Genomic DNA, 25,808 nt, shown 5'->3' on the forward strand with positions numbered 1-25,808 from the left:
CCACCCAGGCACCCATCCTACAGGAAATCTTGAAAGGGGTCCTCTAAGCAAAGAGAGACCCTAAAAGCAACATAGACCAGAAAGGAATACAGACAATGTACAATAACAGTCACTTTACAGGCAATACAATGTCACTAAATTCCTATCTTTCAGTAGTTACCCTGAATGTAAATGGGCTAAATGCCCCAATCAAAAGACACAGGCTATCAGATTGGATTAAAAAACAAGACCCATCGATATGCTGTCTGCAAGAGACTCATTTTAGACCCAAAGACACCCCCAGATTGAAAGTGAGGGGGTGGAAAACCATTTACCATGCTAATGGACACCAAAAGAAAGCTGGGGGGGGGCAATCCTTATATCAGACAAATTAGATTTTAAACCAAAGACTGTAATAAGAGATGAGGAAGGACACTATATCCTACTTAAAGGGTCTATCCAACAAGAAGATCTAACAATTGTAAATATCTATGCCCCTAACATGGGAACAGCCAATTATATAAGACAATTAATAACAAAAGCAAAGAAACACATCAACAACAATACAATAACAGTGGGGGACTTTAACACCCCCCTCACTGAAATGGACAGATCGTCTAAGCAAAAGATCAACAAGGAAATAAAGACTTTAAATGACACACTGTACCAAATGGACTTCACAGATATATTCAGAACATTCCGTCCCAAAGCAATGGAATACACATTCTTCTCTAGTCTGCATGGAACATTCTCCAGAATAGATCACATCCTAGGTCATAAATCAGGTGTCAACCAGTACCAAAAGATTGGGATCATTCCCTGCATATTTTTGTACCACAATGCTTTCAAACTAGAACTCAATCACAAAGGAAAGTCGGAAAGAACTCAAATACATGGAGGCTAATGACCATCCTACTGAAGAATGAATGGGTCAACCAGGAAATTAAAGAAGAATTAAAAAAATTCATGGAAACCAATGAAAATGAAAACACAACTATTCAAAATCTTTGGGATGCAGTAAAGGCAGTCCTAAGAGGAAAGTATATAGCAATACAAGCCTTTCTCAAGAAACAAGAAAGGTCTCAAGTACACAACCTAACCCTACACCTAAAGGAGCTGGAGAAAGAACAGCAAATAAAGCCTAAACCCAACAGGAGAAGAGAAATAATAAAGATCAGAGCAGAAATCAATGAAATAGAAACCAAAAGAACAGTAGAACAGATCAACAAAACTAGGAGCTGGTTTTTTGAAAGAATTAACAAGTTTGATAAACCCCTGGCCAGACTTATCAAAAAGAAAAGAGAAATGACCCAAATCACAAAATCATGAATGAAAGAGGAGAGATCACAACCAACACCAAAGAAATACAAACAATTATAAGAACATATTATGAGCAACTCTATGCCAGCAAATTAGATAACCTGGAAGAAATGGATGCATTCCTAGAGATGTATCTACTACCAAAACTGAACCAGGAAGAAATAGAAAACCTGAACAGACCTATAACCACTAAGAAAATTGAAGCAGTCATCAAAAATCTCCCAAAAAACAAAAGTCCAGGGCCAGATGGCTTCCCAGGGGAATTCTACCAAACATTTAAAGAAGAATTAATACCTATTCTTCTGAAACTGTTCCAAAAAATAGAAATGGAAGGAAAACTTCCAAACTTGTTTTATGAGGCCAGCATTACCTTGATCCCCAAACCAGACAAAGACCCCATCAAAAAGGAGAATTACAGACCAATATCCCTGATGAACATGGATGCAGAAATTCTCACCAAAATACTAGCCAATAGGATCCAACAGTACATTAAAAGGATTATTCACCACGACCAAGTTGGATTTATCCCTTGGCTGCAAGGTTGGTTCAACATCTGCAAATCAATCAACGTGATACAATACCTTAAGAAAGGAAAGACCAAGAATCATATGATCCTCTCAGAAGATGCAGAAAAAGCATTTGACAAAGTACAGCATCCTTTCTTGATCAAAACTCTTCAGAGTATAGGCATAGAGGGTTCATACCTCAATTTCATAAAAGCTATCTATGTAAAACCCACAGCGAATATCATTCTCAAGGAGGAAAAACTGAGAGCTTTATCCCTAAGGTCAGGAATGTGGTAGGGATGTCCACTATCACTACTGCTATTCAACATAGTATTGGAAGTCCTAGCCACAGCAATCAGACAACAAAAATAAATAAAAGGCATCCAAATTGGCAAAGAAGAAGTCAAACTTTCACTCTTTGCAGATGCTATGATACTTTATATGGAAAACCCAAAAGATTCCACCCCAAAACTGCTATAACTCATATAGGAATTCAGTAAAGTGGCAGAATATAAAATCAATGCACAGAAGTCAGTGGCATTCCTATACACCAACAACAAGACAAAAGAAAGAGAAATTAAGGAGTCGATCCCATTTACAATTGCACCCAAATCCATAAGATACCTAGGAATAAATCTAACCAAAGAGGCAAAGGATCTGTACTCAGAAAACTATAAAATACTCATGAAAGAAATTGAGGAAGACACAAAAAAATGGAAAAATGTTTCAGGCTCATGGATTGGAAGAACAAATATTGTGAAGATGTCAATGCTACCTAGAGCAATCTACACATTCAATGCCATCCCCATCAAAATACCATCTACTTTTTTCAAAGAAATGGAACAAATAATCCTAAAATTTGTATGGAACCAGAAAAGACCCTGAATAGCCAGAGGAATGTTGAAGAAGAAATGCAAAGCTGGTGGCATCACAATTCCAGACTTCCAGCTCTATTACAAAGCTGTCATCATCAAGGCAATATGATACTGGCACAAAAACAGGCACATAGATCAATGGAACAGGATAGAGAGCCCAGAAATGGACCCTTAACTCTATGGTCAACTAATCTTTGACAAAGCAGGAAAGAATGTGCAATGGAAAAAAGACAGTCTCTTTAACAAATGCTGTTGGGAAAATTGGATAGCCACATGCAGAAGAATGAAACGGGACCTTTTCCTTACACCACACACACAAATAGACTCCAAATGGTTGAAAGACCTCAATGTGAGACAGGAGTCCATCAAAATCCTAAAGGAGAACACGGGCAGCAACCTCTTCGACCTCAGCCACAGCAACTTCTTCCTAGAAACATCGCCAAAGGCAAGGGAAGCAAGGGCAAAAATAAACTATTGGGACTTTATCAAGATAAAAAGCTTTTGCAAAGCAAAGGAAACAGTCAACTAAACCAAAAGACAACCAACAGAATAGGAGAAGATATTTGCAAACGACATATTAGATAAAGGGCTGGTATCCAAAATCTATAAAGAACTCATCATACTCAACACCCAAAGAACAAAAAATCCAATCAGGAAATGGGCAGAAGATATGAATAGACATTTTTCCAAAGAAGACATCCAAATGGCCAACAGACACATGAAAAAGTGCTCAATATTGCTCGGCATCAGGGAAATCCAAATCAAAACCTCAATGAGATACCACCTCACAGCAGTCAGAATGGCTAAAATTAACAAGTCAGGAAACGACAGATGTTGGCGGGGATGCAGAGAATGGGGAACCTTCCTACACTGTTGGTGGGAATGCAAGCTGGTGCAGCCACTCTGGAAAACAGTATGGAGGTTCTTCAAAAAGTTGAAAATAGAGCTACCATATGATCCAGCAATTGCACTACTAGGTATTTACCCCAAAGATACAAAAGTAGGGATCTGAAAGGGTATGTGCACCTTGATATTTATAGCAGCAATGTCCACAATAGCCAAACTGTGTAAAGAGCCAGGATGTCTATCGACAGATGAATGGATAAAGAAGCTGTGGTGTATATATATACAATGGAATATTATGCAGCCATCAAAAGGAATGAGATCTTGACATTTGTAACGATGTGGATGGAACTGGAGGGTATTATGTTGAGCGAAATAAGTCAAACAGAAAAAGACATGTATCATATGACCTCACTGATATGAGGAATTCTTAATCACAGGAAACAAACTGAGGGTTGCTGGAGTTTGGGGTGGGGTGGGAGGGAAGGGGTGACTGGGTGATAGACACTGGGGAGGGTTTGTGCTCTGGTAAGCACTGTGAATTGTGCAAGACTGTTGAATCTCAGATATGTACCTCTGAAACAAATAATGCAATATATGTTAGGAAAAAAAAAAAAAGAAGAAGATAGCAGGAGGGGAAGAATGAAGGGGGGGAAATCAGAGGGGTACACAAACCATGAGAGATGATGGACTCTGAAAAACAAACTGAGGGTTCTAGAGGGGAGGGGGGTGGGAGGATGGGTTAGCCTGGTGATGGGTATTGAGGAGGGCACATTCTGCATGGAGCACTGGGTGTTATGCACAAACAATGAATCACAGAACACTACATCAGAAACTAATGATGTAATGTATGGGGATTAACATAAGAATAAAAAAATTTAAAAAAAAGAATGACTAAGATAATCTAATAGCAAAAGGTTATTAATCTATCATAATTAGCATATTGTGTTATTGGCATATTGACAAATTGACTCATGGAACAGAAAGAAAGACATTATTAATTGCAGCAGTGGCACTGCTCATCTACAGAAAGTAGATTTCCTCAATAAATAGTGATAGGCAGCTGGTCACACGGAAAACATGAAATAAATCTTCACTTTACCCCATACTCCAAATTAAATTCCAAATTGAAAAATTACTTTAATATTAAAAAACAAATATTTAAATATTTATGAATAAAAATAAGATTTTTATGATAGTTATACAGAAGAATTTTTAGAGCAAAATATAAAAATCATTATTATATAAGAAAAGATTGATAATGTCACCTACATTACAATTTATATCTTCCATTCACTTTTAAAAAAGAATCAAAGATATTTGTAACATATATAACTGACAAGTATTTTTTTGTATTTGTAATATATGAAGAAATTTCTAGTTCAATAGCAAAAAAGGACAGATAAATTAGGAAATGGGGAGAGATAATGAGTACAGTTTGGAAAAAGTTACATTTAGTATGCTTGTTGGGACTGAATGTAGATCTCTAAGATGGTTGGTTTATGAGCATGAAGCTAAGTTGTATAGTCTATGATTGTGAATTAAGTCATTTAGAGGAGGGCCAAGGGTGGGAATTCCTTATAATGTAGAAGAAAGAAAAGTTGTGAATTTACCATAACAAATGTCCAGTATGACACAGAAACTCAGAGGAGAAAGGAATCCCAACAGCTAAGAATTATCTCCAGAAGGAAAGAGTGATTAAATGGGTCAAAAGCTACAAAAAAGTACTTTCAATAAAACTGATTTTTTTTTTTAAGATTCTGAATTTAAGGACCCAAAGAACAATTTTCATGCAAGCAAGGTAAAATAAGCTTCAGCATAAAGGGGAGGGGATGCAGATATGTAGAAACTATTTTTTCCAAGACATTTCTTTGTGAAGGCAAGCAGTAAGAAAGTGACACTGAAGATGGGGTAGGAATATGGGCAAATAAGGGGAAGAGCCTATTATTCTGAGGTATTTTCTGAAGGAAAGAAGGCACAAAGATGGAAGGGAGTGAGTAAAGGTGGTTCAGGATTTCTCAAGTGGCAAGATGGGATGGGATTTGCAAAATTCAATGAAGCACTTTGCCTTAAAGATAAGAGGCATTTCTTCACTTTAGATGAGAAGAAAAGGGCAGTTAGGAATGGGTGCATAGAGAAGTACCTCTATGAAAGAGGAGTGTAGGAAGTCAAAGGATTTATAGTCTGAGGGCTTGTTTTGGCTTTTTTGTTTGTTTTTCCTGTGGAGTAGAAAATGCTGACATTTTGTAGGAGAAAAGTATACTGAGAGATGGATTTTTTTATTGTTGTTAAATAGGATCTGAAGTGACAAAGGCAGTTTGTCTCTGATAAACCAGGACACATGATCACTCCAGATATTTTTGAAGGACAGGCATGAAGAACACAGTGCCAATGTGTTGAATAGAAGGACAATAGGGTAAAGGAGTTGAGAGTTTAGGTAGGAAAGTCGTAGAGGGGATGAAACTTAGGATCCTGGGTGAGGGTGCCTGGGTGGCTCAGTCATTAAGCATCTGCCTTCGGCTCAGGTCATGATCCCAGGGTCCTGGGATCGAGTCCCACATCGGGCTCCCTGCTCAGCGGGAAGCCTGCTCCCCCCACTCCCCATGCTTGTGTTCCCTCTCTCGCTGTCTCTCTCTCTCTGTCGAAAAATAAAAATAAAATCTTAAAAAAAAAAAAAGGATCCTGGCTGAAAAGGGGAGAATGACACTAGACAGGATTGGCCAAGAAGAAGGAAGAGGAAAGTTCCTAGAATTCTAGATAGCGCCAAAATGAGGAGATGATGGAGCAGAAGGGAGAGGAGGTTTTGCTGTAGGGTGTGGTATTAGATATTTTCCAAAAGATTATAAGTGATGGCATATAAGTGGTGGTAATGAGTAGCTATTAAGACAGGAAGTGAATATGTTTAGAGATACAGGACATCTGATAATGGAGGCCATGATGTGAAGTGTTAGTTAGAGATCCTTTGGGTGAATCAGGAAGGTCACTGCCTAATAGAGTCACTAGTCCTCATGAGATGTCCACTATGCATTGTCAGGAATCTATAAGCCTTAGTTTTAGCAAACTCAAATACAATGTAAGATTTGAATATAACAAAATACAGTTCTTACTTCAAGAACAGAATCTTTTTATCTTCATAAGTTTTTGATGTTACCATATATTTTTATTTCAGTCATACAAAAAGCCATCAAGAAAGATATGATGAAAAGCCCTTATGCCCACTACTCAAATGAAGAAATAAACATTACAAATATACTTAAAGATTGTTTGTTCTTCTTCCTTTCCATCTGTTCTCAACTCCAACCTACTTGCCTCTAACCTGGGTTTGGTGTGTATGTCCACATGGTTGATTTATTTTAAAGTTTTTATTTTGAGATAATTGTAGATTCACATTTAGTTGTAAACAATAACACAAAGAGAACCAGACTCGTTAGCAAACTACAGACTCCACCTACTACGAACCCCGACAACTACTAATCTGTTCTCTATTTCTATAATTCCATTGTCTCAAGAATGTTATATAAATAGAATCATATAGTATGTAACCTTTTGGGACTATTTTCTTTTCATTCTGCATAATTATGTGGAGGTTCTTCCAGATTTTGTGGGTTATCAGTTGTTCTTTTGAATAAACCACAGTTTGTTTAATCATTCACTCATTGAAGGACATCTAGGTTTTAATTTTTGATTAGTACTAGTAAAGCTGCTATAAACATTCATGTACAGGCTTTTGTGTGAGAGTAAGTTTTGGGCTTTCTCTGGGATAAATGTCCAAGAGTGCAATTGTTGCATTAAATGGTAGTGTCATCTTTAATTTGTTAAGGAAATTTCTAAATTCTTTCCAGAATGGCTTTGCCATTTTACATTTCCTACCAGTGATGTATGAGTGATCCAGTTTCTCTGCATCCTTGTGATTTGTGTTGTCACTATTTTTTATTCTAGCCATTCTGATAAGTGTGTAGTCATATCTTATAGTGGTTTTAATTTGTATTTCCCTCATGACTAGTGATGTTGAGCATCTTTTCACAGATTTGTCATCTGTATATTCTCCTCAGTGCAATGTCATGTCTTTTGCCCCTTTTCTATTTGAATTGATTGGTCTTTTATTGTTGAATTTTGAGGGTTCTCTGTATATTCTAGACACTAATCCTCTGTTTTGTATGGGGCTTGTAAATATCTTCTCTTAGTCTGAAACTTGTCTTTGCATCCTCTCCACATGGTCTTCGCAACACAAAAGTTTTTAAATATGATGGAATCTGGCTTATCATTTTTTTTTCTTTGGTGGATTATACTTTCAATACAAGATCTAAGAACTTTTTGCCTGGCCCTGCATTTTCTCCTATTTTTTTTTTAAGTTTTATAGTTTTACATTTTATACTTAAGTTTGTAGTCCCTTTTTACTTAATTTTTGTATGAAGTGTGAGACTTAGTTTGTTCTTCATTTTTTTTTTTTGCCTGTGGGTACCCAATCGACCAGCACCTTTTGTTGAAAAGTCTCCATTGAATTGCTTTGCACCTTTGTCAAAATCAGTTGGGCACATTTATGTAATTATATTATTGGGTTCTTTGTTCTGTTGATGCAGTTCTCTGTGTCAATATCACACAGTATTAATTACTATATTATAAAATCAATCTTAAAATTTAGTAGGTTGATTCCTTTCACTTTATTCTTCTTTGTGAAAATTGTTTAGCTATTTCAGTTCCTTTGCATTTCCATATAAATTTTAGAATGATCTTGTCTATATCACACAAAAAAAAATCTTGGATTTTGATAAGAATTGCATTAAACCTGGTATCAATTCATGGAGAAATTACATCTTTACTATCTTGAGACTTCCAATTCACAGATACAATGTATCTCTTCATTTATTTATATCACCTTATATCTTACATCAACATTTTGTAGTTTACAGCATACAAGTACCACACGTTTTGTTATATTTATACATAAATATTTTAATGTTCTTGAAAAATTGTAAAAGGTATTATTTTAAAAATTTTTGTGTTCATATAGTCATTGCTTGGATATATAACACAGTTGATGTTTTTTACATTTATCTTGTATCCTGCAATCTTGCTGAGCTTACTTTGAAGTATTTCATAGATTTCTAGAATTATCTGTAAAGACATTAATGTCATCTGCAAATGGGGACAGTTTTATTTCTTCTTTTCTGATTTGTGTGTCTTCTATGTCTTTCTCCTGCCATATTATACTGGCTAGAACTTCCGGCAATATGTTGAGTCAGAGTTCTGAGAGCAGACGTCCTGGCCTTTTTCCATTTCTCAGGTGGAAAACAATTACTCTTTCACCATTAAGTAAATGATTATTGTAGGTTTTTGCATATGTCCATTTTCTTTTTCTTTTTTTAAATTTAATTTAAATTTGTCTAATTAACATATAGTGTATTTTTAGTTTCTGAAGTAGAGTTCAGCGACTCATCAGTTGTATATAATACCCAGTGCTCATTACATCAAATGCCCTCCTTAATGCCCATCACCCAGTTACCCCATCCCTCCACCCCCCCAGCAACCCTCAGTTTACTATAGTTAAGAGTCTCTTATGCTTTGTCTCCCTCTCTGACTTCATCTTGTTTTATTTTTCCCTTCCTTCCCATATGATCTTCTGTTTTGTTCCTTAAAGTCCACATATGAGTGAAATCATGTGAAAATTGTCTTTCTCTGTTTGACTTATTTAGCTTAGCATAATACCTCTAGTTCCATCCACATCATTACAAATGGCAAGATTTCATTTTTTTTGATGGCTGAGTAGTATTCCATTATATATATATACCACTTCTTTATCCATTAATCTGTTGATGGACATCTGGGCTTTTTCTATAGTTTGGCTATTGTGGACATTGCTGCTATAAACATGGGGGTGCACATGTCCCTTTGAATCAGTACATTTGTATCTTTGGGGTAAATTACTAGTAGTGCAATTGCTGGGTCATAGGGTAGCTCTACTTTCAACTTTTTGAAGAACCTCCATACTGTTTTCAGAGTGGCTGTACAAGCATGCATTCCTACCAGCAATGTAAGAGCATTCCCCTTTCTCCACGTCCTCCTCAACATTTGTTGTTCCCTGATTTGTCAATTTTAGCCATTCTGACTGGTGTGAGGTGGTCTCTCATTGTCATTTTGATTTGTATTTCCCTGATGCTGAGTGATGTGGAGCATTTTTTCATGTGTTTATTGGTGATTTGTAAGTCTTCTTTGGAGAAATGCCTGTTCATGTCTTCTGCCCATTTCTTAATTGGATTATTTGTGCTTTGGGTGTTGAGTTTGATAAGTTCTCAATAGATTTTGCAAATATCTTTATAGATTTTGTTGAGTTTGATAAGTTCTTTATAGACATTTGCAAATATCTTCTCCCATTCTGTAGGTTGTCTTTTGGTTTTGTCAACTCTTTCCTTTGCTGTTAAAAGATTTATCTTGATGAAGCCCCAATAGTTCATTTTTTTCTTTTGTTTCCCTTGCCTTTGGAGAACTGTATAGCAAGATGTTGCTGGAGCCAAGGTGAAAGAGGTTGCTGCTTGTGTTTTTCTCCAGGATTTTGATGGATTCCTGTCTCACATTTAGGTCTTTCATCCATGTTGAGTTTATTTTTGTGTATGGTGTAAAGAAATGGTCCAGTCTCATTCTTCTGCATGTGGCTGTCCAATTTTCCCAGCACCATTTGTTAAAGAGACTGTCTTTTTTCCATTGGACTTTCTTTCCTGCTTTGTCAAAGATTAGTTGATCACAGAATTGAGGGTCCATTTCTGGGTTATCTATTCTATTCCATTGATCTATGTCTGTTTTTGTGCCCGTACCATATTTTCTCGATGATGACAGCTTTGTAATAGAGCTTGAAGTCTGGAATTGTGATGCCACCAGTTTTGGTTTTCTTTTTCAACATTCTTTTGGCTATTTGGGTCTTTTCTGGTTCCACACAAATTTTAGGATTATTTGTTCCAGCTCTGTGAAAAATGTTGATGGTATTTTGACAGGGACTGCCTTGAATGTATAGATTGCTCTGGGTGGCATAGACATTTTAACAATATTTGTTCTCCTAATCCATGAGCATGGAACGTTTTTCCATTTATTTGCGTCTTCCTCAATTTCTTTCATAAGTGTTCTATAGTTTTTAGAGTACAGATCCTTTACCTCTTTGGTTAGGTTTATTCCTAGGTATCTTATGGTTTTTTGTGCAATTGTAAATGAGAGCAATTCCTTAATTTCTCTTTTTTCTCTCTCATTGTTAGTCTATAGAAATGCAACTAATTTCTGAGCATTGGTTTTATACTCTGCCACTTTGCTGAATTCCTGTATGAGTGCTAGCAATTTTGGGGTTGAGTCTTCTGTGTTTTCCATGTAGAGTATCATGTTATCTGCAAAGAGTGAGATTTTGACTTCTTCTTTGCTGATTTGGATGCCTTTTATTTCTTTTTGTTGTTGGATTGCTGAGGCTAGGACTTCTAGAACTAGGTTGAACAACAGTGGTGAGAGTGGACATCTGTGTGTGTTCCTGACCTTAGGGGGAAAGCTCTCAGTTTTTCCCCATTGAGACTGATATTTGCTGTGGGCTTTCTGTATATGGCTTTTATGATATTGAGGTATGTACCCTCTATCCCTACACTGTGGATAGTTTTAATTAAAAAAGTGTGCTGTACTTTGTCAAATGCTTTTTCTGCATCTATTGAGAGGATCTTATGGTTCTCATCCTTTCTTTTATTAATGTAGTGTACAACACTGATTGATTTGTGGATTTTGAACCACCCTTGCAGTCCAGGAATAAATCCCACTTGGTTGTGGTGAATAGTCCTTTTAATGTACTGTTAGATTGTATTGGCTAGTGATTTGGTGAGAATTTTTGTATCCATATTCATCAGCAATATTGGTCTGTAATTCTCCTTTTTCATGAGGTCTTTGGTTTTGGGGACAAGGTAATGATGGCTTCATAGAATGAGTTTGGAAGTTTTCCTTCCATTTTTATTTTTTGAAACAGCTTCAGAAAAATGTCTTAATTCTTCTTTAAATGTTTGGTAGAAATCCCCTGGGAAGCCATCCAGCCCTAGACTCTTGTTTGTTGGGTGATTTTTGATTACTGCTTTATCAGAATAGGTATTAATTCTTCTTTAAATGTTCAGTAGAATTCCCATGGGAAGTCATCCGGCCCTGGACTTTGTTTGTTGGGAGATTTTTGATTACTGCTTCAATTTCCTTGTTTGTTATGGGTCTGTTCAGGTTTTCTATTTCTTCCTGTTTCAGTTTTGGTAGTTTATACATCTCTAGGAGTGCATCGATTTCTTCCAGATTGCTTAATTTGTTGGAACATAGCTGTTCATAATATGTTCTTATAAATGTTTGTATTTCTTTGTTGTTGGTTATGATCTCTCCTCTTTCATTCATGATTGTATTGACTTGGGTTCTTTCCCTTTTTCTTTTTGCTAAGTCTGGCCAGAGGTCTATCAATATTATTAATTCTTTCACAGAACCAGCTCGTAGTTTCGTTGATCTGTTCTACTGTTCTTTTGGTTTCTACTTCATTGATTTCTGCTCTAATCTTTATAATTTCTCTTCTCCTCCTAGGTTTAGGTTTATTTGCTGTTCTTTCTCCAGCTCCTTTAGGTATAAGGTTAGGTTGTGTATTTGAGACCTTTCTTGTTTATTTAGAAAGGCTTGTATTGCTGTACTTTTCCCTCTTAGGACCACCTTTTCTGCATTCCGAAGGTTTTGAACAGTTGTGTTTTCATTTTCATTTCTTTCCATGAATTTTTTTTTAGTTCTTCTTTAATTTTCTGGTTGGTCCATTCATTCTTTAGTAAGATGCTATTTAACCTCCATGTATTTGTATTCCTTCCAAATTTCCTCTTGTGATTTGTTTCAAATTTCAAAGCATTGTGGTCTGAAAATATGCAGGAAATAATCCCAATCTTTGGTACTGGTTGAGACCTGATTTGTGACCCAGTGTGTGATCTAGTCTGAAGAATGTTCATTTGCACTCAAGAAGAATATGTATTCTGTTACTTTAGGATAGAATGCTCTGAATATATCTGTGAAGTCCATCTGGTCCAGTGTGTCATTCAAAGCCCTTGTTTCCTTGTTGATCTTTTGCTTAGATGATCTGTCCATTGGTGTAAGTGGGGTTTAAAGTCCCCTACTATTACTGTATTATTATCAATGTGTTTCTTTAATTTTATTATTAATGGTTTTTATTCTTGGCTGTTCACATGTTACGGGCATAAATATTTACAGTTGCTAGATCTTCTTGTTGGATAGACATTTTGACTATGATATAATGTCCTTCTTCATCTCTTAGTACAGTCTTTTGTTTAAAATCTAATTTGTCTGGGGGTGCCTGGGTGGCTCAGTTGGTTAAGCATCTGCCTGCAGCTCAGGTCATGCTCCCAAGGTCCTGGGATTGAGTCCCACATCAGGGTCCTTGCTCAGTAAGGAGTCTGCATCTCCCTCTACCCTTCCCCCCTGCTCGTGATCTCTCTCTCTCACTCTCTTTCAAATAAATAAATAAAATCTTTAAAAAAATAAAATCTAATTTTTCTGATATAAGGACTGCCACCCCAGCTTTCTTTTGACATCCATCAGCATGATAAAATGTTTTCCATCCCCTCACTTTCAATCTGGAGGTGTCTTTGGGTCTAAAATGAGTCTCTTGTAAACAGCATATCAATGGTCTTGCTTTTTTTTTTAAGATTTTATTTATTTATTTGAAAGAGAGACAATGAGAGAGAGAGAGCACATGAGAGGGGAGAGGGTCAGAGGGAGAAGCAGGCTCCCTGCCGAGCAGGGAGCCCGATGCGGGACTCGATCCTGGGACTCTAGGATCATGACCTGAGCCGAAGGCAGTCGCTCAACCAACTGAGCCACCCAGGCACCCCAATGGTCTTGCTTTTTTATCCAATCTGATACTCTGTGTCTTTTGATTGTAGCATTTAGCCCATTTATATTCAGAGTAACTATTGAAAGATATGAATTTAGTGCCATTGTATTACCTATAAAGTATATGTTTCTGTATATTGTCTCTGTTCTTTTCTGGTCTATGTTACTTTTGGGCTCTCTCTTCACTTAGAGGACCCCCTTTAATATTTCTTGCAGTGTTGGTTTAGTGATCACAAATTCTTTGGTTTTTGTTTGTCCTGGAAGCTCTTTACCTCTCCTTCTATGCTGAATGACAGCCTTGCTGGATAAAGTATTCTTGGCTGCATATTTTTCTCTTTTAGCACCCTGAGTATATCATGCCAGTCCTCTCTGACCTGCCAGGTCTGTGTGGATAAGTCTGCTGCCAGCCTTATGTTTCTTTGACCTTGTAGGTCAAGGACCTCTTATCCCTGAGCTGCTTTCAGGATTTTCTCTTTGTCTCTGAAATTTGCAAGCTTCACTCTTACATGTCAAGGTTTTGACCTATTTTTTATTTTGAAGGGGGTTCTCTGTGCCTCCTGGACTTGAATGCCTGTTTCTTTTCCCAGATTAGGGAAGTTCTCAATTATAATTTGCTCAAATATACTTCCTGCTCCTCTCTCTCTTTCCTCTTAATCCGGGATCTCAATTATTCTAATATTGTTTCACTTTATGGAATCACTTATCTCTCGAATTTATGCCTGTGATCCAGTAGTTTTTTTTTTATCTCTCCTTTTCTCAGCTTCTTTATTCTCCATCATTTTATCTTCTATATCACTTACTCTCTCTTCTGCCTAATTTATCCTAGCAGTTAGAGCCTTCATTTTTGATTTCGTATCATTAATAGCCTTTTTGATTTTGACCTGATTAGATTTCAGTTCTTTTATTTCCCCAGAAAAGGATTCTCTAGTGTCTTTTATGCTTTTTTCCAGCCCAGCTATTATCTTAATAATTGTTATTCTGAATTCTAATTCTGACATCTTACTTATATCCATACTGATTAGGTCCCTGGCAGTTAGCACTGCCTCTTATTCTCTCTTGGGGGGTGAGTTATCCCGTCTTGTCATTCTGTCCAGAGAAGAATAGATGAACGAGAGACTAAATGCAAAAACTGCAACAACGACCCTAGAAAAATACACACTAAAAAATACACACTAAACACACTAAACTAATCAGAATAGATCAGATACCAAAAAGAAAAAAAGAGAGAGAGAGAATAAAATCAAACAGGTGAACAGAGCAGAACAATAAGCTAGGCAGAAATTAGATCCCAAAATTGTAAAGAAAGAAAAACATATATATACAAAAATAAAATTGACTACAATTAAAGGAAGCCAAAAATGAAAAAAAAATGTAAATGTAAAAGTGAAAATTAAAAAAGTCTTAAAAAAGAGTGATAAAATAAATTAGTTGAAAAGGAAAAAAAAAATTAAAACTGAAAGACTAAAAAATCATGAGAAAAAAACATGAATTCTATATACTATTTTCCCCTAGTGCTGGAGTTTTGCAGTTCTGTATGATCGGAAAACTTGGTATTAACTGGATGTTCCTGCTTGTCTTCTGGGGGAGGGGCCTGTTGCTCTGATTCTCAGGTGTCTTTGCCTGGGTGGAATCGCATCCCCGTTGCCAAGGGCCTAGGCTCAGTATAAGTGACTCTGGATTGCTCTGTGTGGCTTTTGTTCTCTGAAGTCTTTCAGCATCATTTTGGGGGATTGAAATGAAAATTAAATCAGCAGTACCCTGATCTCCATCCCCAGAGCTGAAAGTTCATGCCCCCCACTCTTCAGTGAGCCCTCACAGAAAAACAGTCAAGCACTCTTGTTTCCCTAGTTTCTGTCCACATTCTGTGTTCAACCAGCCTTTGATGGAATGTTTTATCTCAGGCATGAGACCCCATCTTGAGTCTCCAAACTATACTTGCTTGGCATGTGATGGAAAGCAGTCACCAAACTGTGCAGCGGTTCATGTTTTATGGCAACACCAAGCAGACAGCCCACTCCTGAACTCCCTGTTTGCAGCTGTCTTCCCTGCTCCAATGCTTGGGACCGCTGTTGCACTCAGGCACCTCCCTCCTTTCTGTGACTCTGGGATTCCTGAGACCACACTGTCCCACCTGTGATTCCGTCCCACTTTACCACCTGAGTGCATTTCAGGCAGAGACGTCTCCCACCAGAGCAGACTTCTAAAAGTTCCAATTTTGTGCTTCACTGCTTATATTACTTTTGGTACCAGGCTCCCTGTCCCCAGGGTTTATCTTCTAATATATCACCTCAGATTCATGTCTCTGCATCTCCTACCTCACAAAAAGTGGTGACTTTTCTATTTGTAGAATTGCAGCTATTCTTTTCTTAGATCTCTTGTTGAGTTTACAGCTATTCAGAATGATTTGATAGCTATCTAGCTGAATTCCAGGGACCAGACAGAACTAGGGTCCCCTACTCCTCCACCATCTTCCCATCTATATTCATTTTCAAGTTGTGTAAGCTCTCTATTACTATTTTTCTGAGAGTTTAATTTAATCAGAAATAAGTGTTAAATTTAGTCAAACACTTTTTGCACTAATTGAAATTATGAGGACTTTTCTTCTTTATTTGTTTGTATAATAGATTCCATTGGTTGATTTTTCAAATACTGAACCAGTCTTGTATCCTTGGAATAAACTCTTTTGGACATGGTATATAAACATTTTTATATTGATGAGTTCTATTTGCCAATACTTTATGGATGGTTTTTGTGTCTATATTAATGAGAGGTACTGGTCTGTAGGGTTTTTTTTTGGTACTGTCATTATCTGGTTTTGATATTAAGATAAGCCTCCTAAAAAGTCAGGAAACATGTCCTCCTCTTAGTTTCTAGAAGAGATTGTATGTTGGATAAAATTCTCTAGCAAAAGATTTTAATTCTTTCCTAAAAATTTATGTTTTGGGGTTTAAAAAATATTATGAATTTAATTCCCTTAATAGTTATATAGGGTTATTCTAATGATCTACTTCATATTAGGTAAGTCACAATAGTTTGTTTTTTGAAGAAATAAAGTAAGATAGAATCTCTTTATTTTAGCCAGCAATAAACTTTTGATGTTACCATATATCTTTTTTTCAGGCTTATGAAAAGACATTGAAAAAGAGTACTAAAAATCCTTGTACCCACTACTCAGCTCAAGAAATAAATATTACAAATATTTAAGGTTAAAGGCTTTGTATATTTCTCTTCCTTTTTTTCTGTTCTCATCTCTATCCTAATTATCAGTACCCTGGCTTTGATATTTATTACTCTCTCTGATGTCCAAGTAATTGCTTTTTAAAACACTAGTATGGCTAACCAATATGATATCTAGATTTATACCATTTGACTTAGATAGCACGTGTTGACAAAAATGGTATCAACATGATGTCATTTTGATTTGTTTCCACAGCTCTCCCAGTGTTTACTCAACTACCTCAGGATACAAGTGTAGAGGTTGGCAAGAATATAAACATTTCATGTCATGCTCAAGGAGAACCACAGCCCATAATTACCTGGAATAAGGTAAGATCTCAACTAAAGGTACAATAGTATTAAAAACACTGACAAATATATTGACCCAATGAAACGAGGTAGTGATTCTCACATTGATTTATTACTGTTGTGATTTTTGTTAGCAAGTAATATTTTTTACACTAAAAGTATTTTGTTCATTTTTTAAGTGACTACATCTGATTTTGTCTCAGGGCTTTGATAAATTTAACCTTTGTCATTTGCTTGGTGATGAAAGCTTCATAAGTATAACTAAATTCTTCTAAGGAAAAATTGCTTTTGTTTTATGTAAATTTAAGAGTTTTAGTGGCTAGAAAGAAACAATTTTGAATTAATAGCTCAGAAGTGGATTAAAAGTAGGGCGTTAGCCAAAACAAAAATGAAAAACTTGGTTTTAAAACAAAGTGACATGAAAAAAGCCCTTCTGTAGGTTCAAAACTTAAGTGACTTTAAAGAAATAATAGCTTCTTATTTATCTATTTTACTTCCTTTGGTTCTTTGAGCTATATTCTTTCAACATAATTGCTTCTTTCACTTTAAGTTTTTTAACAGAATGCAATGATTGGTCTCAGATTCTGATGTTCTTAAAAAATAAATGAAATGCATACATCAAAATGGCAGTTTTTTATAGAAAATTTGGACAAAAAAGTAAAATTTTCACTGTGAAAACTTGCAAAGCTATTTTCCAAAAACACTTGGTTTATTTTTGTTGTTGTCATACAGCAACAAGGCCTTAGTTTTGGTGGTTCGCTGCTCTTGTGCTGAGCTGAGCATCAGATGCAGTTATGCAGTTCTTTATAAAAAGTAAATGTAGTGGTCTCAAAGTTGAACCTTTAGGCTCAGGTACTCTCAAGTATGAATAGTTTTTATAATTTCTTTCTAGTATAGTATTATATAATTCAAATATTTTTTACTAAAAGTAAGAAGTATGAAAAATACACATTTTAGTCAGTCTCTAGAGCCCTATTTGATGTTATACTAAAGGCTGTATCATACAATCATATCAGCAAAATAGCTCAGTTTAATTCCTAAAGGTTAGCTTTTAATCCCAAGTGAATTGATTGAGGGCTGACTATATGCCAGAAGTTTTGTGTACACTATCACATTTAATCTTTATAATAATCCTCTGCTATTCACAAGGTTCAAATGAATGTGAATTAGGCTACTCCCAAAATAAGCAGATAAAAATTTATTGGAAAGCTAGCTGATAACTCAGAGACTCTAAGCAAAAACTATAGAACTATAGGGTTAGCTTAAGAGTTCTGGTAACACGTATGGAGAACAGATAGGAAGGGAGTGCTTTTGCAAAGAAGATGAAATTATGGGCCAGCAAGAGGAAGTGGAGGGAGGTAGTCCTGAAGGAAAGACACCGTGGGCCTCACTGCTTGTGCACCTGGTCACTTCTCAGCCTTCTCTGTGTCTAGTCTTTTTTCATCTGCCCTCCACCTCATAGGTCCTGTTAGTTCATCTTATCTCTTCCCCTGAGTTACCAGCAGCCCATCACTTTGGACTTACTTTCTAGTGGTCAAAGACAACTGTGAGAGTCTGAAGACCTATGAAGCATTTTTTCACTCTGAACCTTTCTGGTTACATTCTGGCCTACTAGTCATCACAGGGGTATGAGTTCTTTTGAAACAACAGCTCTCATCCTCAGTTTCCTCTGAGTCTTTTGGGGAGGGGAAGGAGAGAAGAGTCTCTGCCCCTACTCCACTCCAACCCAGTCCTAGAAAGCCAATTTCTTTTCCTTTTTAAAAATTAATAGCGGAGGGGCACCTGGGTGGCTCAGTCGTTAAGTGTCTGCCTTCGGCTCAGGTCAGGATCCCGGGGTCCTGGGATCGAGCCCCACATCGGGCTCCCTGCTCCATGGGAAGCCTGCTTCTCCCTCTCCCACTCCCCCTGCTTGTGTTCTCTCTCTCTGTCAAATAAATAAAAATAAAATCTTTAAAAAAATTAATAGCTGAATACATTTTAATAATATTTCATATGAAATGTAGTCATCTTATCTTCTTAAGGTATAATTTTAATTGAGAAACATATACAAAGCTTTGCAGGTACATAAAACTTATGAGTACATATAAAGAAGAAATAGAAGAGGAATCAGAAATACGAAAATATTTTGATGCTTTTAGTTGGTAGATTTATGAAAATTTTCCTTCTTTCCAAATTTTATTTTTATTTTTGTCAGAATCCTTTTCTAGAAGTAAGAAAATATGAATAAACTATTTATTCATTCACTGAATGATGATTTTAAAATGATTATATTAAATAATTACATACTTGAATTTTGAGTATCATATTTATTTTAATTAAGAGAGAAGGATAAACCACACTTCCTAGAAAGTACTTTCTCTCTCTCTCTCATTTCTTCTCTTCATTAGATTCATAAAATACCTCATCTAATACTTGACACAGTAGGTGCTCAGTAGATATTTGTTGAACTAATCAAACTATATCAAACAAAATGTAAGATGTTATTTTTATTTTATTTTATTTTATTTTTTTAAAGATTTTATTTATTTATTTGAGAGAGAGAATGAGATAGAGAGAGAGCATGAGACAGGGGAGGGTCAGAGGGAGAAGCAGACTCCCCGCCGAGCAGGGATCCCGATGCGGGACTCGATCCAGGGACTCCAGGATCATGACCCGAGCCGAAGGCAGTCGCTTAACCAACTGAGCCACCCAGGTGCCCCAAGATGTTATTTTTTTAAGGAATCATATTTTCTTCCAGTGACAGTTCTTTTCACTCCCTAGGCAGGTGTTCAGATTACCAAAAGTGGTAAATTCCATGTCAGTGGTGAAGGCATGCTAACCATCTATGATTCAGGGCAAGCTGACCAAGGAAGGTATGAATGTGTGGCTCAGAATTCATTTGGCCTTGTTGTGGCCAACATGTTTCTCACAGTTGTAGGTAAGTATGGCTCCTCATGCAACCTAAACAAATGTCTTTGACAGTTTCTACTCCTCATCCTAACTGATTTGTCTCACTACCCAAGTTCCCTTATATGTTTTTTCTAGTCAAATCAAACTTATTTTAATTTTTTAAATCTAAGTTTTAAGTGTAAACTACATTAAAGGATATCAAACACCAAAACTATCAATGCCAAAGGTGAACAAAAATAGGAAGGATTCACAAATGTATATCATGTTTTCTTAGGAAATGAAAATTATAGCATGTAAGATATATTCATAGCTAAATAAAGGGGAGTCAGAGATTTAAGGATAAATGGAATTTAACATGTATGAGTTACTCTGACCTGGTGTATTTAGTTCTACAGTAAAATTAAAAATCAATCAATCAAACTTCTAGGTAAGATTTGACACTGTAAGAACAAATATCTCAATATTTTGGAACATTTGTAATTGGTCAATGTATTTGGCATTGTTCTACATTTTGTCATCTGGCTGGTTATTTATCTGTAGCCCTCTGCTAGTTGTTTATAAATGATGACTGCTTAAAAAAAATTGTCATAGTTTTACAAAAAATAAAATCCTTTTTTTTTTTTTTCTTCAGTCAATTGGTTTGTATTGGAAGTGAGGGAGTCTATTTGTGGGCAGACTTGAGTGGAAACCTCAGCTGTGGGTATGGGAATGGGGACTGGCTGTGATAATGGACTGGCATGTTCTCCACGTGGGGAAAGAATTCAAGAAAATCACAGCATGTGGGGACATGACATCGGGTTGCTTTTTTTGTGGATGAGTTTAGGAGCTTCTGCCTTATTGACAATCAGCAGTTGAAGTAAATGAGTTCAGCTACAAGCATATGGAGTACTATTTTGGGCTTTGCCTGCTTTTTGGTTTCCTTAGAAATGGGCAGATTTAAAAAATAGGGTTTTACAGATTTATTTTTTCTTTTTAGTTTTTCCAGCTCTTATGGGTCTCTATATCTATTGGGTAAGTCTTCTCATTATAAATACAGGCCTGGATAAAAATAGATTTATTTAATTAAATCACATCCTTAACGATGTCACTGTCTTCCTATCATGTAGTACAATAGTTTCATATTCTTACACTTGAAAATTCTCCTGAGAAATCAAACTTCCAAATACCCATTTGTTTGGTTATTTTATATAAAGTATATATTTTCATTAATGTTGCATAAGTCTTTACATTTTTATTATACTGTATGGTAAAAAGTATTCTCTGTAGAATATTAGTCTTAAAATTATAACAATGTGTCTAGTAACTAACGAATATTTACTCTAGGAGAGTCAGAAATTCTTTATCACATAGAATTTCTTAAAGTTACAAAATCTTAGCCTTACTTGGTATTTGATGAGTTCATGTTTTTCCTGATTTAGAATCTGTAACAGTTGTGTTTCTTTTTATAAATTTATAGAGCTCCTTTTCTACTGCTTAACTATTTATGAGATCTATGAGAAAATATTCTTGAGCATTTTGGAAAAAACTTATTATAAAATTTAAATTACTATTTTTTAGGTTCTAGAGATGCTAGGAATCTTTACCATTAAACAAACACATACACAAACAAATATTCTCTCTCTGCCTCTTATTCTCTCTCTGTTTGTCTGTTTTGCCCTGCCACATACACACAAATGCTATAACCACAGTGGTCAATATTTTAGAACCTCCAACATAAGAATTTCATTGTGGTAGACTGAAATTTAACTAACTATTTTATATATACACATTAAAAGTAAAACATTTAGGGGCACCTGGGTGGCTCAGTCGTTAAGCGTCTGCCTTCGGCTCGGGTCGTGATTCCAGGGTACTGGGATCGAGTCCCACACCGGGCTCCCTGTTCGGCAGGAAGCCTGCTTCTCCCTCTCCCACTCCCCCTGCTTGTGTTCCTGCTCTCTCTATCTCTCTCTCTGTCAAATAAATAAATAAAATCTAAAAATAAATAAATAAATAAAACATTTAGATTAAGATGTATTAATTACTCTATTTACCAGATTTTAAAACAGTGATAAGTAGCATTTACCAATATTCTGCTCTATTGTATAGAAAGCAGAAAGTCAGGCTATAGAGACAAAATAGTACAAAAGAAGTTATTCAGTCAAGAAAAAAATTGTTTTTTGCTCTTGAGACATTTTTATAACAATATAAGGGGAAATCAATTTATATTTGTGTCTCACACCAAATAAATTTTATATTAGAAATATTTTTATAAAAAGAAGAAAAAGTATGAAGATATAAATTTTTAAAATTTTGAATAAATTTAAGATTTAAGTGTGTGTGTGTGTTCACACAACCCAAATTTCAGAATAGGAGGAAATGTGTCAATATAAAATATCACTTATGGAACATTTTATGACTTAGACCCTTTCATTCACCAGTCATCCTAATTAAAGGGAAAAGACCATTCATTATAGGAGGATTTTCCAATTTTAATGCCCTAACTGAGCAGTGATGGAATGTTGTAACTCCGCTCATTGTGTAAGAAGTGATACAAAGAGGATAATGCCTTGTGAGTTTCTATTCTGTACTGGGAATACAACCATACAAAGTAATCTAAAAGAATAAAAATACACAGTAACAATTTAAGCAAAATCTGGGCATTATATATATAAACCATGCATTTGAATGAATGATGTTCAAAGTAAGGTATTTATAATAGCAAAAGGAAAAAGGGTTCCCACAAGTTGTGATTTTTAAAGTTTTTTTTAATAGATGTAATAGATTTTATTTTATTATTATTTTTTATTTTATTATTATTATTTTTTAAAGATTTTATTTATTTATTTGAGAGAGAATGAGATAGAGAGAGAGAGCATGAGAGGGGGGAGGGTCACTGGGGGAAACAGACTCCCTGCCGAGCAAGGAGCCCGATGTGGGACTTGATCCTGGGACTCCAGGATCATGACCCGAGCCGAAGGCAGTCGCTTAACCAACTGAGCCACCCAGGAGCCCTAGATGTGATAGATTTTAATAGTTTTAATAAATTTATAAAAACCTATAAGGCTGATATAGTGTTTATTGGGAACCTATCCTTTGGTTTAGGGTGCCCTCAAAGTATTTTGTATTGGCAAATATTACTCACATCAGCATACTTCTTTCTCTCGATGATATTTGGCATATGAAAGCTACACATATTACTTTAGACCCCAAAAAACCTCATAATTTTTGTTCAAAACATAATTTATTTTAACACCTCCTATATATATTGATGTGCTGTTAAGTGCTGTCAAGTTCATAATTCACAGTATATTCTTATGACTCATTTCTTGCTTGTGAAAATGGCTCAGTCTGAGGACACAAGACATTTATATTGAATATTAACAGTTTGAGATAGTGGGAAAAACCCTCGGTTAAGTCATTAAACTTACCTTTATGGATCTCAGTCACTTTGGATACCTTACCCATAACTGGAATTAATTTTCTCATTTCTTAAAAATGTGGAACTGGACACTCTCAAGAGGCCTTCTTGGCATAGAAATTCTGTTTTTACAATAGAATTCAAATGTGCAACAATAGTTGGGAAGTAGTTTAGAGCATGTCTACATGATAGAATGTTTACCAGTGAGACATTGGAATAATATATGGATTGGTAAAAGTTAAATAGTGACACAGCATGGATTAAATGAAAATTTTGAACCACAAATACCACATGTATACTGTTTGTAATGATATAAAAAATCAATCCAAACAATGTTGTCTCCTTTGAAATTCTGAGTTGAGTATCTAATTGTTGTGTTGGACATTTCATTTTGGATGACCCACAGGCCTTCCAATTCCATGTGTTAAAAACCAATCGAATGTATGCTAAATTGAACTCCTCATTTTCACCTCAAGACCTGTAACCTCTTGTCACTCCTTTAATACAGTCCATATTCTATAAGGAGGAAGCCAGAACTTCTGATTTTTTTCTGCTCCCTCCTCCTTCTTTACCCTAACTACCACGTCTCACCAGTTTTTCCCGCAAATATTGCTTCTTTTCCATTTCTCCATGTGACCTCCTCTTTCATAGTTCATTTTTTGGTCATTTAGACTTCTGCAATAACTTTCTAAATGGTATTTCCACTTACAATATTCTTTACTTTGACTATATCCTCAACCTGTTAAATTATAAATGAGAATTAAGGTTACATTAGTTGACTTTAAGTTAATGAGACTTTTCCTATTACATTAAGTAAATGACCTGTATTAAACTAATACTAATATTACTACTAAAAAAAATTTAGCATTTATTGGGCATTTACTGTGTGTTCCAAGTGTTATTTATCAATTAACTTATTTGATTCTTTTAGGATCTAGTTATTTTTTTGAAATTCTGAATGAATAACTCACTGATTTTTTGACATTCTAATCCAGTTGTCATTGTCTAGACAAACACCACTGCAGTTGTTGCCCAATGAGTGAACTATGAAGTATTAGAAAATTTTAATTGTGTTTACTCAAATATGTCAATGAAATGAAATTATACTGAATCATTTTCAATTGCTATTTTACTATATTTGTTTATTTACTGTGAATATGATATAAATTAATTTACATAGGAATTAATAGATACATGACAACCTTGTTTACCTCGGCAAACTTAAATACAATGAATGGTGAAATATTTCTATAAACAACAGCATATACCTAATATACATATACATATGTTTATAATACCTTTAACCATATTGAATACATTTCCCATCCATTTATACATAAAATCTATACTGAACACATATGTCTATCCTGAGATAAGCCTGAGATATCCGTGTTTCAAAAAAATTAGCATTAAACTTTAAGAACAGATTTTTAGTACAGTAGTGTTTGGTTAGTCATGAAACTATAAGGAAAGCAAATAATCAAAATAAAAGGCTTATCTCAATGATTAAAGCCAAAAAAAAAAGTAGCGTCTCACCTTTTCAGTCTCCGGAAAAAAAACGGTGGAGCTTGCAAGACAGTGAACCCATTTACATACCTAATGATGCAAACTGATGAGTAAGGCAGAGTGGTTGCTGTTCAAAGAAAATTATCTCACAAAGGCAGTCGTTAATTCCCATTTGTATGCTGTGGGAGTGTCCGGTTTCCTAGGGCAGCCCTCTTGGGCGGTGTCAGTGGTGGTCGGTCATTCTCTTAGGGGAAGATTTCATGTGGTAAGGCCTGTTCAGTTAATGACAGTGACATTATCTGGTTACTTTTCTCAAGGAGGGAGGGGGAGATAAAGAATACTCAGTTGTGAAAGAAACTCGGTTTTTATTGAGGTCTAGGTATTTTGTGGTGAGAAGTGATGGCAGGGGTTCAGGTGTTCTGCATCAATGTCTCTTTTGGGGCTCCATCCTACTCCTCCCTGACTCCTATTCTCCCCCATCTGGGTTGTACTCTGACCGAGTGGGCACACAGCAGTTGGTGGACCATTACACCTAAGCAACACCTTCCTGAAAGGACTCAAATTTATCTTTTGACTTTATCTTCCTTGCGGGTGGTAGATCTTATAGATACATAGACAGAACTGAAAGGTGATGTTCATCAGTCAACTTTAAACATGCTTAATTTCATAACCCTACTGAGGCTTTTTCTCCTTTTTTTTTTTAACCCCAAGACTTAACAAAAGAAAATGATCTAGTTCTCCCTCCCCTTCTGCAAAATTTTGCATAAAAAATGGAGAATATACTCAGGATCATTCTATCCCTACATTATTGAGGTAGTTTTTAAGACAAATAAAATATTAACAGTGTTGTTTGATTCTAATGTGCCCCAATAAACTGAATTTGCTTTGCATAATACAGTGCTCTTCTAGAAACATTTGTGGAAATCTTTTTGCAATTTGTACCACACCAACTAAAACATTACTAAGACTGAATGAATAATAAAAAGGTTAGCTTTATTTTATCATAAAACTATGAACCTTAAAAAATTCATAATTGAAATGACATAAGTGAGAAAGAGTTCTTGTTACCACAAATATTTTCTGTGTGAACAT

At 35.6% G+C, this 25,808-nt stretch overlaps 1 protein-coding gene across 7 annotated transcripts in view; it reads left to right on the forward strand.

Annotated features, from left to right (window-relative positions):
• PXDNL (peroxidasin like) overlaps positions 1-25,808 on the forward strand; it is a 509,349-nt gene that overhangs the window by 383,786 nt on the left and 99,755 nt on the right. For all 7 annotated transcript variants that reach the window (XM_064588349.1, XM_064588346.1, XM_064588351.1 and 4 more), the window contains 2 exons: positions 16,833-16,945; positions 19,685-19,841. In XM_064588349.1, coding sequence (XP_064444419.1) covers positions 16,833-16,945; positions 19,685-19,841 — 270 coding nt within the window. The remainder of the gene's footprint in view (positions 1-16,832; positions 16,946-19,684; positions 19,842-25,808) is intronic.

Source organism: Mirounga angustirostris, unplaced genomic scaffold (assembly GCF_029215605.1).
Source record: "Mirounga angustirostris isolate CCGP_5_RB_7025 unplaced genomic scaffold, mMirAng1.0.hap1 SCAF_4, whole genome shotgun sequence".
NCBI classification, from domain to species: domain Eukaryota; kingdom Metazoa; phylum Chordata; class Mammalia; order Carnivora; family Phocidae; genus Mirounga; species Mirounga angustirostris.